At 48.2% G+C, this 12,569-nt stretch overlaps 1 protein-coding gene across 1 annotated transcript in view; it reads left to right on the top strand.

The window, feature by feature from the left end:
* Positions 1 to 1,578: 1,578 nt before the first annotated feature.
* The window catches only part of SMG5 (SMG5 nonsense mediated mRNA decay factor), a gene marked incomplete at its 3' end in the record, with an annotated part of 12,711 nt that continues 1,720 nt past the window's right edge, over positions 1,579 to 12,569 (top strand). Inside the window, exons 1-12 of the mRNA XM_009871677.1 lie at positions 1,579 to 1,631; positions 1,686 to 1,784; positions 2,328 to 2,451; positions 2,833 to 2,989; positions 5,231 to 5,320; positions 6,672 to 6,761; positions 7,644 to 7,722; positions 8,081 to 8,206; positions 8,648 to 8,716; positions 10,312 to 10,520; positions 10,644 to 10,781; positions 11,557 to 12,258. Of these exons, the coding sequence (XP_009869979.1) occupies positions 1,579 to 1,631; positions 1,686 to 1,784; positions 2,328 to 2,451; positions 2,833 to 2,989; positions 5,231 to 5,320; positions 6,672 to 6,761; positions 7,644 to 7,722; positions 8,081 to 8,206; positions 8,648 to 8,716; positions 10,312 to 10,520; positions 10,644 to 10,781; positions 11,557 to 12,258 (1,936 nt within the window). The remainder of the gene's footprint in view (positions 1,632 to 1,685; positions 1,785 to 2,327; positions 2,452 to 2,832; positions 2,990 to 5,230; positions 5,321 to 6,671; positions 6,762 to 7,643; positions 7,723 to 8,080; positions 8,207 to 8,647; positions 8,717 to 10,311; positions 10,521 to 10,643; positions 10,782 to 11,556; positions 12,259 to 12,569) is intronic.

Raw genomic sequence — 12,569 nt, 5'->3', positions numbered from 1 at the left:
GATTTTTTTCCTGCTGCAGCGTTCACTGCAGAGGGTCTTTGAGAAGACATCAGTCACAGGTTGCAATACGGATACGTTTATTTATTTATAGGATACGTTCTACTGCTTTGTGGAGATCTATTTTGGGGAAACAAAATATGTGTGTGGAGCTTGTTTTGTGTCCTGTGTGTTTCCTCTCACCCCTGATATTCTGTGAACTTGAAGGACTTTCCTCCCAAGGAACAAGCAACAGGACGAGAGGCCTCAAGTCACGCAAAGGAGGTTCAGATTGAGTATGAGGAAAAATTTCTTTACTGAAAGAGCGGTGAAGTGCTGGAAAGAGCTGCCCAGGGCAGCGGTGGAGTCGCCGTCCCTGGAGGTGTTCGAGAACTGTGTAGATGTTGCACTTGGGGACGTGGTTTAGTGGTCACGGTGGTGTTGGGTTGGTGGTTGGACTTGATGATCTCAGAGCTGTTTTCCAGCCTTAGTGATTCTATGATTCTTGTTTAAGGACCTCTCCGTGTGTGGCAGGCTCGCTGGTAGGAGCAGGAAGGTGCTGGAGCGCATGAGGAACGCTGGGCACACAGACGTGACGTTGAGGGGCTGAACAAGTGTCTGTGGAGTTCGGTTCCTAACGCCTGGGGAGGTCTCGGAGGACGTATTTCTTAAAGGAACAACACCTGGGCAAAGCAAATTCCAGGAGCCAGTTTATTGACCTTAAATACAGGCTTAACCAAGGCAGAGGTTTAGAGGTGATCTCTCGCGATAGGGAGAATGTAACGTGTCTGGTTGATTTGGCTTTATTGAACCGTCTGTGAGGTATCGATGAGGACACTTTGTCAGGGCGAATCCTTCTGTAAGTCCCTGGTTTTATTTCCCTGCAGTGGTCTGGATTTGCAGCCTCGATTTGTTCACAGCTGTGGACTTTGGAGAGCTGGAGATGTTACGCGCGGTGTGATGTTCCTCTTCCAAGAGGAGAGTCTCGGGCAGTGATTAGGTGGTTTTTTTTTTTTTCATGACTCAGAGGTTTGGAGGTTGCTTGTTCTGTCTTTTAGCTGGCTTTCAGGGGGGAAAAAGAAGTATCTCATAACAGATTTTGCATTTTGAGTATCTGTTATCTATCACTGAGAGATTTTTGAGGGCTTTAATTAACAAGCCACTAATGAAGATGGGGATGCTGTGGCAAATGAGAATGATGTGAGTTGCCCTCTTTCGTAGACAAGCCGGTGATGAAGCAGGAATCGGTGGAGGTTTGACTCTATCAAAATAATGATTGTTAGAAATCAATCCAGTTTTTATTCATAGAGTTACAGAGATTTGAGTTAATCCGAGTGCGTGCGTAGCATGATTGAATTGCTCAAGTTGAAAGTTGCTGACATGTTCAAAGACATCTCTGACTTTGCTGCTGTAGAAATATTGACATTTTTGACCAGACAGGCAGTGGTAACTGGTAATTAAACAGCTGATTCGCAGCAAAATCATTACAGTGGACGTAACTCTGCGGGTTTTTTTATTATTTATTTCCATCAGCTTTTTAAAACAGAGTGCAGAAAGGAAATCGATCAGTCTGGTGTGGTGGTGTAATGCAGCTTGCCAATAATGGAGTTGAGGAGGCTGCGATGGTTCTGTACCGGCCTTCCCGATCTCATAAGGTAATCCCAGATAACTTGCGTTCCTGAAACTCTTCTTTCTGTGTCGCCTCGCAGGGCAGTGGTAGAGGCCGTTCATCGGTTGGATCTCATCCTTGGCAATAAGGCAGCGTATCAAGAAGTGTTCAAGCCGGAGAACATCAGCTTGAGGAACAAGTAAGTTGGGCGGGACGCTTGGTTTTTATGAATCCGGCTGGGGAAGATCCACGCAGAGGTTTGGAATCTGGAGTTTCGCGGTGTGTTTGGTTTGACCTGGGATCCCTCCAGGTTTTTGAAGCAGAGGCTTGATTTCAGATCTGGTTTCGAATGGCCAGTCCATAGCTGGAGGCTTGTTTGATACAAAGAAGTCGTCTTCACGTTGGCCATCGTCTTCCTTGAAAATCCATGTGGTGAAGAAACTTCTTAGACATGTACGAAATGATTTATCAGGTTCGGAGGGTGCTGATCAGGATTTTTCCTCATTTTTTTTTTTTAAGGTGGCAAGACAATTCTTGTCATTACTGCCATTTAGGAAGTTACTGGTGGCCAGTTGAGCGAGGTAACTGGTTAACTTTTCCAGATGCTCTTGTGTGAGAGCGATCAGGAGCTGGTCTAGTTAATCTGTCGTAATTAATTGAGATTTTTCCTCGCCCGTGCTTATGTAGCAGCAGTTGTCTTTGCTGCTGTAGCTAAATGTGAATTCTCTGCTGTCTCTCTCAGGCTGCGAGAGCTGTGCGTGAAGCTGATGTTCTTGCACCCGGTGGATTATGGAAGAAAAGCAGAAGAGCTGCTCTGGAGAAAAGTTTACTATGAAGTTATCCAGCTCATTAAAACGAATAAAAAGGTGGGTATCAAGACCCAAATTAGAAGCTCTGTTAACTTGGAGAGTTGATGGCCTGAACACGATCTTGCAGGATTCATTCACACTTTTATTTTCTCATGCCATGAGCCCTCCTCACGAGCTGGTTGTGAGAATGTATTGAAGGTGCTGGAACCGGACACTCAGTTTTATTTCGTCGTGGTTGCAGCACACATTTCTCCTTCCTGGTGTTGCCCCTTAGGAAATACCACTAGATCCGATGCTGTTGAGCAAGAGGAAGTATAGAACTGTGTGAAATAAAAAAACCAGCTGCCCACTGTGTTGCTTTGTGCTTGGCATGACTTGAGTGGCCTAAAATGTTACTGGACTGCATTAACGTATTTTCCTTTTTTTTCTGCCCTCCAGCACATTCACAGCCGGAGCACGTTGGAGTGTGCGTACCGCACTCACTTAGTCGCTGGCATCGGGTTTTACCAGCACCTCCTCCTCTACATCCAGTCTCACTACCAGCTGGAGCTGCAGTGCTGTATCGACTGGACACATGTAACCGACCCTCTAATAGGTGAGAGCTCGCTGTGTCGGACTCGTGGACAGCGCCTCAATCCCAGCCGGGTGGTTTTGTCTGGCTCTGGTCTATCTTTTGTTTCAGCGTTCAAGGGATTATCGTTCTTTTTTTTTTTCTGATTAGCCACTTATCTCTTTAGAACCAACCGTCTGTCCAGCTCTCTCTTCCACTGCCCTGTTGTGTTGTTCTTTTAATGCTAAAGGAGGGTTTCTAACTGGAAGATAACGTTGGTAGGAAATTCTTTAGTAAGTGTTTGACGATGGTAGATTTTTTTTATGGAAAGTTGAAGAGGCCTCTGGCTGTGCCGAGTGGATTTAAAAGCTTAAGGCAGACAGAGACCGGCGGTTGAGGGAACAGGTTCTTGAAATCAACAGGTTTTTTTGTCAGGATGTCCTGGTTGTTGGATGTAAGATGTTGCGGTGGGTGGCTTTGAAATCATTTGGTCACGTTCTCTCCTGGGTTCTGCTCGGTGGCCTCAAGGCACGTGTTCCCCTTCAGGTGGATCCAGGAGCTGTATGTTTCATGAACCATATTAACAGTTTATGTTTTTCCAGCGGGCTAGGAGGGCAGGACGGCACAAAGTGACCAAAGAGAAGTGGGTATGTCTTTAGGAATAGAGTGTTTCAGTTGCTGGTATCCTTTTCGTGGTTCTGTGAGGTGATTTTATCGTGATTGGCTTTGAATTGTCACTTTAAAAGGCAGATGTCCCTGGCAACTGTGGCTTTGAGAAATGTATCGCGGTGCTGCGGAATTCATCAGTTCTTGAAATGCGCTTTCTGGACGGGTTTGTACCCTGTGGTGCATGATTGCACTCAAAATGCTCCCTGTGTTGAGGTTTCTTAATGGGTTTAGGCTCTTTAATTAAAAGGATGCAGGAGATGAGTATGTGACTGGACAATAGAGATGGAACCATGCCTGTCCTGAAAAGATGAACGTGTAAGAATCCTGTATGAACAAACCGGGCTGGACACAACTCGATGGTTCTGTAAATGGGAGCAGGAGGACCTGAAGCAAAAAAAGAAAGGGAGGAGAGGTCCCGCAAGTTTCAAGGTCGCACATTTGTGTAACGCAGCTGCTGCAGTGCCTGTTAGTAAGTGGGAACCGTTCCTCACTGGGCACTTAAGTTTCTGGATTTTTCCCTCTTTTAAAAGAAGCCAAGAGAAAAGGAGCCCAGACTGCAGGCTGGGCTGTGTTAAAAAACCTTCCTGCTTGAGGGAATTTTCTCCTCCAGAAGATGGAAGTCCTTAGTGACAGGAAGACCAAACCTAGACTGTCTCCGTGATGCTGGGCTGTCCGCTGGCGGTAAATGCACTCTGGAGTGGAAGCACAGACACGGTCACCTTTGCCTTCTGATTTCTGGCTGAACCATGGCCCTGCTGGCTCCCGAGTAGGTGCTCCTGGGGAGATCACAGAATCGCAGAGTTGGTGGAGTTGGAAGGATCCTCTAGAGATCATCTAGGCCAGATGGGAAGCGCGATCAGGAACTCAGTCATGTGTAGTGCCTTGACTTAGTCCAGCTGGCTGGAGCTTTGCCCTGTTTCTTTTGACACTTTTCCAGCGTCTAAACTGGTTTGTGTTGTGTTTTTGTTTGTTAAGTTCAGTATAGACTAGAACACACTATTTAAGGGACCTTGGTGATCATCTAATCCAACTGCTTGACCAGTTTAGGGCTGACCAAAAGCTAAAGCACGTTAATAAGGGCCTTGTCCAAATGCATCTTAAATGCTTGGGGCATCGACCAGCTCTCTGGGAAGCCTGTGCCAGTGTTTGACCACCCTCTCGCTGAAGAAACGCTTCCTAATGTCCAGCCTAAACCTCCCTTGACAGCTTTGCAACTTGCGCTCGGTGCTGTGTTACCACAGTCACGTGGCTCGTGGAGAGGAATTGGCCTTTGTCCTCTGGTCTGAGTGCAAACAGAGCTGGCTCTGGGGCATACCTTGGAGCCAAAGTCTTGGGGACGGTCAGTTCGGTGACTGGTTCCCCTCATCAGTGGGGAATTAAAAGAAGAATGGCTTCGCATCAGCATCTACGTGTATTTTCTACATTTATTTTCCACATTTTGCTAAAAAGAGCGAACTAGTGCCCGTCTATAAGATGCCGCAGACGACAACCAACCGCGTGGTCTTTGTTTTTATCTGGTGAAATGTTGCTTTTCTCAGGCGGAGGCGGAGGCTGCTCGTGTGTCTTTCCAGCAGCCTTTCCCCGACGATGGCTGCGATCTCCTTATTTCTCCTGCAGGCTGCAAGAAACCCGTGTCTGCCTCGGAGAAGGAGATGGAGTGGGCACAGATGGCGTGTCACAGATGTCTGGTTTATCTGGGAGATCTAGGTAAGAACAGCGTCGTCTTTCAGGGAAACCTTTAATGTGTTAAAACATTATTAATTATTTAATACGTTAAAACTGGACAGTGCTGAGCCCGTCACAGTCACCAGCCGCGGTTACTCGCAGACACTGTTTTCCCTCTGACACATTTGTCAGCAGCTGGTGTGAGCTGAAGGTTCTCGTGGCCAACAGAGCAGCCACAAATCACCGAAGCTTCATGTTTGAGCAAGTAGATGAGGAGTTTGCAATTGATAAACTGTATCTGCGGAAGCCTTTGCTTTCAGTTGCGTTGTCTGAGCAATGGGAAGGAAACTGGGAGTGGGCTGACTTCTCTCGCCCAGCTTTCCTCTAAAGTTGCCTTACGGAGCCGCTGCCGTCAGCACAAATGTGGCTGAAAATCAGATTTTTTTTTAATCATTGTCAGTCAATCCAGAGTGCAGGGCACTGCAGAGCTCCAGTTCTTTGCCGTTATGTCTGGCTGCATGTTGTCACTGTTATAGCAGATGTGATCACGACCTCCTGAAGCGTGTGGTGTGTCGGCTTCTTGCTGTGATTGCGAGTGTGTGAGAGTCGAGGTGGTGAGCGAACACGTAACCGTCTGAAAAGCAGTGATTCGAAGCCTGGCACGGGGCAACGCGCTCCACACGCAGCAGCCTTCAACCTCTTGAAAGCTGGTTGGCATTATCTTAGAATTGTAGAACAATTTGGGTTGGAGGGGACCTCAAAGATCATCTCGTTCCAGCCCCCCTGCCATGGCAGGGACGTCTCCCACTAGATCAGGTGGCTCATGAAGATCATGGCTGCGCATGAATCAGCCTGAAAAACGATATCGCAAATAAATGTCTTAGGGGGGGAGTAAGAATGACTTAACTCACTGATGGCGGAGAAGCGCGCTCACCTCTTCACTGGGCTTTCCCAAAATGCCTACTCTGATCCAGAAAAAATAAAGTCCAGTCTAGCCACAGCCAGGTGTTTTAAGTCAGCCGAGTCACTCTGCCGTAGCAGAATGTAGTTTGTCTGAGGTGCTGGAAGATGGAGCACGGCTCTGAGTTAGTTTAAGGATAAATGAATCGGTGTGGAGTGAAAGAATTTCTTCCTTTTGCTTACGTGCCCCCACGAGTCCTGAGGGACATCCCCTCCGCTTGCAGCGGCAGGACTTGTGCCGTGCCGTTAAAACAAAGGCACTTCCGACGGGCCGGGCAAATTCTGGGCGCTTCTGTGTTTTGCCAAAAGCGGTTCTTCTTTGACAGATTGGTTTGGCTCGGCCAGTATGTCTAGTTTTGTGGTATTTTTAATCTGCAGGGAAGAGAAGACGCTGCCTTCTGGTTTCTGACGTGTGCTGTGTGGTTTCTTTCAGCTCGCTATCAGAATGAACTGGCAGGCGTGGACACAGAGTTGCTGGCGGAGCGGTTTTACTATCAAGCCCTTTCTGTCGCGCCGCAAATAGGTGAGTTACGTGAATTTTTGGCCGTTAAAACCACATTGCCTCAACCTAAAAACAGCGCTGTGATGCTATGCCAGTCCGGTTTTCTCTCTTGCTGCTGAGAGAGGAGTGGTTTTGTCCTCTGGTTAAAATTACTTCCTTCTTTGAGAATCTCTCTTGCTGGCAAAGCAAAGAAAGGCATTAAAGTGAAGGTGCTCTTTGCCAGTGACTTCAGCCTGCTCATTTGAGAACCTCCAGCTTCCATGAACGTGGTGAAATTGCATTTGTCCGGCCAAGGGAAGATCCAGCTGTCCATTGCAGAGGCAGATTATTATTGGTCATTTCCCTCTTTTTACCCCAGCAAAAAAAAAAAATCTCACAAGCCGCTTTCCCCTTCAGAAGTGATTACCTTTTGAGAACACCTTGTGACAAGAGTTGAGGCCTTATCTGTCTTAAAAGGTGTGTGACTCCGGAAAGATTATTTTCTTCTATCCTGTCTTTTCTGAGTTCTTACTGAGTTGTTTGATAAGTTGATCCCACATACCATAAAGCAAAAAAAGCCCACGTACCGCAGTGAGCTGGAACAGAATTCTTAAATGCTGATAAGCTGATGCCTGTGTCGGGAATCTAGAGTCAAAGCCAGGGCTTTATTAATTCAGAAGAGGAGGCATTGTTAGCACTGCTGTTAGCTGGCAGGAAGCTGCATAGGATCTAAAACACTGTTAAACAGAAAAAACCAACAACCCAAACCTGGGTGGTGAAAGGATCGAGTAGTTCAGACCTTTGGACTGCGGCTTTACTACCGTTTGTATCTCCTGGCTTCCCTCCTGCGAGGGATGGGTCTGCTTCCTACCAGGGTTGTTGGAGAATTTGAAGTTAATTCCTTTCCCCTCTCTTTTCCGACAGGCATGCCCTTTAACCAGCTGGGGACACTGGCAGGGAGCAAATACTACAACGTGGAAGCTACCTATTGCTACTTACGCTGGTGAGTGGCCGTGAGGATCTCAAGAGGATCGGTGCGCTGCGGTTGCCCGCACCAGATTTGGGGCTGGACTAGATGATCTTTTGAGGTCCCTTCCAACCCTGAACATTCTGTGATTCTGTGAGTGATGCTGTGAGTGGTTCCCTGATTCTCTGATTCTCTTCTCCTTTACTTCAGATTTTTGGCTGGTTTTAGCAGATGGGTTTCAGGGGAGGGGGAAAAGAGGTGGATTCATTTCAAACCTTGAGCAAGGGTGGCAATAAGAACACCTGAATAACTTTCAAGCGAATTAAAGCCATAAAATGCTGCGAAACTTGTTGGCAAAGTAACTTGGGATTTGTGTTCCATTTTGGGGTCGCAGTATCCAGTCTGAAGTGTCCTTTGAAGGTGCCTACGGGAACCTGAAGCGGCTGTATGACAAAGCAGCCAAAATGTATCACCAGCTGAAGAAATGTGAAACGAGGAAACTGTCTCCAAGCAAGAAACGGTGAGAAGGCAAAAGAAAAGGAGAGGGGGTGCAGGCTCAGGGTTTGCAGTGCTACCGGTGTCCCCTCTGGGTTGAGGGTAGTGTCCTTGTGGGAAGGGAGAACTGGTTGATCCAAGGCAACAACCATTCCCAGAATCTTGAGATTCTCATTATTGATCTCTCGGGTCGTAATTCCGGGAGTAAAGCTTAATGCTGACCGGCTGTGGAGTTTCAGGGTGAGAGATTTTCTCCCTTTCACCTGACGCTGGTGACTCTTCATGAGGGTTGAGGCATGTTGGTGAAAGTTAGAAGCGTACAGGCTGACTTTTTCTTTCTCTCCGCTCTCATCAGAAAGTAGTTTTCAGTTGAGACCTGATTTACCTGTTGACAGAGCTCTGTTAATCTCAGCCGTCTCCGTGGTGGTGCGCCTGATTTACGGTGTTTTCTGCTCCATCTTTTTAGAGGCAAAGACATTAAGAGGTTGCTGGTGAGCTTTATGTACCTGCAGAGTCTTTTGCAGCCAAAGAGCAGGTAAGGTTACGGCAGATCCTCTCTTCTTTTGCTAACTCAGCCCTTCAGAATTGGAAGACTCTGTTCCCTGGAGGATAACAGCCCCTGTGCCAAGGCTTTGTGCCAAAAAATCCAAAACTTTGCTGGTAGGACAGCAGAGTCACTGTCCATGTGCAAGGCTCTTCCTTTCATTTGGAAATCTGTAACCTTGTTCAAAGAAACAAAGAGCAGAACCTCTTCAGGTTGGAATAAATGGAAAGCTTTGTACAGCCATGTGATTTTTCTTTCTGGGCTTGGATTTTTCTCTCTTCACCGCGAGGTTTTCAGGTGATTGTGAATAAACCTCTCACTGCTTCAAATAATAGAGCAGGTGTTTTAAAGGGTTTGTACACAGTTAAATTCGTCGTGGAGTAGTTTAGGTTGGAAGGCACCTTCCAGGGGTCCAGTCCTCCCCCGGAGTAGGGTCCGCTGTGAAGGTAAATTCAAATGCGAAGTCAGATGAGGTTGCTCGGAGCCTCATCCAGCTGAGTTTGGAATGGAGCTTGGGACAGAGGTTCTGCACCTCTGCTCCTCCTTCCAGGGTGTGACAGCCTTCACCGTGGAATTTTTTTTTCCCCTTGCGTCTAGTCTCGTTTTGTGCAGCTCGTACCCATTGCCTCGCTTCCTTTTGCTGAGCACCGCTGAGAAGACTTTTACTCAGTCTTTTGTAATCAACTCTTCGGTGTCTGAAAACAGAAATTATACCCCCTGAGCTTTCTGTCTTTCAGCCTGAGCAAACTATTCTCTTTGCTTCTTCTCATACATCATATTCTCTATTCCCCTTGGCAGGCCTCGGCTGGACTAAGTACAGTTTGTCAGTGTCTTGTGGTTGGCTTTTTTTCTTTTTTTTTTTGTACTGGTGACCCCAAGACTGGACGCAGTTCTCCAGGTGCCCGATAAGAGAGAGAGAATAAAATTTCCTGAACCTGCTGGCTGTGCCCTTGCTAACGCAGCCCAGTAAGGGCTTAGCTTTCAGATCCTGATTTATACTGGAGTGGACCTTCAAGACTCATTTAATTTCAGCTTAACACCTATTTAGCTCAGAAGAAAATTGGAAATTACTTCAATTTCCCAAGCGCGTTGTCCCCTGAAAAGGATTTGCTTGATGTTTTGCGCAAGGGTTCGTTTTGTAACTAGGAAACCCGACAAAATACCGTGGGTGCTTCCTTTGAAGGAGCGAACAGCTACAGAGGATTTTGGAATATTCAGGCAAGTTTGAGCCAGGGGAGGAGGAAAAAATTGAGTCCCCAGTTTGTGTGCTACGTTATAATCCTTTAACTGAGCAGTGGATCTGAAACCCTTGGCGCCTTTAGCTCTGAAGTGCCCTGTGTGTCTTTGTGGCAACTGCTTGAGCTCCCAGGGGAAAAATGACATGGTTTTTGGTGACCTGTCCCTTTGCAGGGAGGTGCTCTAGAGACTGTTTGTCTTTAGTTTAACAGCTCTGGAGAGGAAAACATGACGTGATTCATCTCGCTTTCCTCCCATGGCTGGTCTTGCCAGTTTCCACGCAGATATTGCCAGGATCTCAAGTCTTGAATAATAATTCTTCTTTATTTTTTCTTTTCCTTCTTGTTAAGCTCTCTGGATTCTGAGCTGACGTCTCTCTGCCAGTCTGTGCTGGAGGATTTCAATCTGTGCTTGTTCTACCTGCCGTCTCCTCCTAACTTGAGCTCGACTAGTGAAGATGAAGAAGAGTATGAGAGTGGCTACTCCTTCCTTCCTGACCTCCTAATCTTCCGCATGGTGATCATCTGCCTTATGAGCGTTCACAGCCTCAAGAGGGCAGGTAACCAAGTGCCTCAGTCAGAAATTTAGCAAAATGTCCCATTAGGCTGGAGATATTGTCGTCTTTTCACGTTTTTGGACTAGCAGTCGGTCTCCTCCACCTCACTGTTCCGTCTCGTTGCAGGTTCGAAGCAGTACAGCGCAGCCATCGCTTTCACGCTGGCCCTCTTCTCTCACCTCATCAATCACGTCAATATTCGCCTGCAGGCAGAGCTGGAAGAAGGGGAAAATCCAGTCCCAGCCTTTCAGAGCGATGGCACGGGTAAGAGCGGGGATGGGATGAGCTGGGTCTCCTGGGGCTGGCTTTTATTTTTCTTCCCTAACTCTCTGGGGTTTGTGGTGTAGTGCCTGTGCGATAGTAGAGACATCTTGATCTTTGACTGCTGGGTTAAAATCCCCAAAGGTGGGTGATCTGCTGAGATAAGTCTCCGCTTAAAAGCTCGCTCTGAGTGTCAGAATCCTCACAAGGTGAAAATGTTGCTTTCCTCGTTGTAAAGGAGTTATCCTCCTGTATTTCTCGGCAGCTCGTTCATCATCTCTTTATCCCAATCTGTGCTCCTTGTTTGCTGGTATTTACTGGACTCTTGTCTTCTCCGCTGAGGAGAGACTCCTGCCCTGCATGGATTTTAGAGTCATAGAAACATGGGGTTTGAAGCTGTCCGAGTAGAAAAGGAAAGGATTAGGTCAACTCAGGCTACTTATGAGGTGGTGTTGCTTTATCAAGCTGACTGGCCTGGAGGGCCAGTGGCCTCCTGGCCTGTGTCAGGGCAGTGTGGGCAGCAGGAGCAGGGCTGTCATTCTGCCCCTGGGCTCAGCACTGGGGAGGCCTCACCTCGAGCCCTGGGTGCAGGTCTGGGCCCTCACGACAAGAAAGATGTGGAAGGGCTGGAGCAGGTCCAGAGGAGAGCAGCGAGGCTGGGGAAGGGACTTTATGCTGGTGGAGCAGTGTTCAGCAGCGAAGCTGCCTGAGAAACGAGGCAGCACATCTTGGGCATCGGGACTTTCTTGACTTGGGGTCTCGTTTCATACGCCTGCAGATGACCAGGAGTCACGGGAGCCGTTGAGCTCGATTGAGAAGGAAGTTGAAGCTGACTTGGCCAATCATCAGCCCAGCGAGGAACAACGGAAGAATGACTGCAAGAAAAGCAAGAAATACTCCCGCCTCTCCTGTTTGCGCCGCCGCCGCCACCCCCAGAAGGTGGATGAGAGCGACCTGAGCGAGGGCTTTGACTCCGACTCCAGCCAGGGCTCCACCAAGGGCAGCGACGGCTCAGAAAGTGGCTCAGAGAAGAGCGATGAGGAAGCGGAAGCTGCTTTTGACGTGGAGACGGACTCTGACATGAACAGCCAAGAATCTCGCTCCGACTTGGAGGACATGGAGGATGAGCCGGGTGAGGAGGGAAGCGGCCGAGGCAAAAGTGGGCCCAAAGAGGCCTTAAAAAACTGTGTGGATGGCAGTGGACATGGGGACTCCAAGAGCCCGAGCATCTCTAAAATCGAGACTCTGGATCCAGCAGTTAACGGGCCGGCTTCCCTGAGCACTAACGACGCGAGCATCGCCAGTAATCTCCAGGCCATGTCCACCCAGCTCTTCCAGACCAAACGCTGCTTTCGCTTGGCTCCCACTTTCAGCAACATCCTTCTGAAACCCAACAGCGAACCGTCCGTCTTGAAGGACGGGCTGGAAAGCAAACCGTGCGTCAACGGAGATCTGGAGAAGCCCAGCTTAGCGGAGCAAGGTAAGGACCCCCGACCTCATTCGAAATACTTGGTGTGGCGGTTCAGTGTTAGAAAACCACACGCCACAGCGCTTTGTTTGCTGAAATCCACCCCTTCTCGCGGCACAGTTTCTCCTTTGGCTGTTTTTGGAGGAGGAGGTTGGCCAAATACTGGGCAGGTTTTGGGTGTTTCCTGACGGAGGAGCTTTACTCTTACTCCTGACGTCCGTACGTGCACTGAGCGAAGGAAAAACCTCCAGCCAGCCGGGGTTTGTAGAACCGTAGAACGGCCGAGGCTGGAAGGGACCTCAGCGATCACCTGCACCCACCAA

This window comes from Apaloderma vittatum, unplaced genomic scaffold (genome assembly GCF_000703405.1).
Source record: "Apaloderma vittatum isolate BGI_N311 unplaced genomic scaffold, ASM70340v1 scaffold30120, whole genome shotgun sequence".
Classification (NCBI taxonomy): Eukaryota; Metazoa; Chordata; class Aves; order Trogoniformes; family Trogonidae; genus Apaloderma; species Apaloderma vittatum.
Note: the sequence above shows the minus strand (reverse complement) of the source record. Positions and strands in the feature narration are given on the sequence as shown.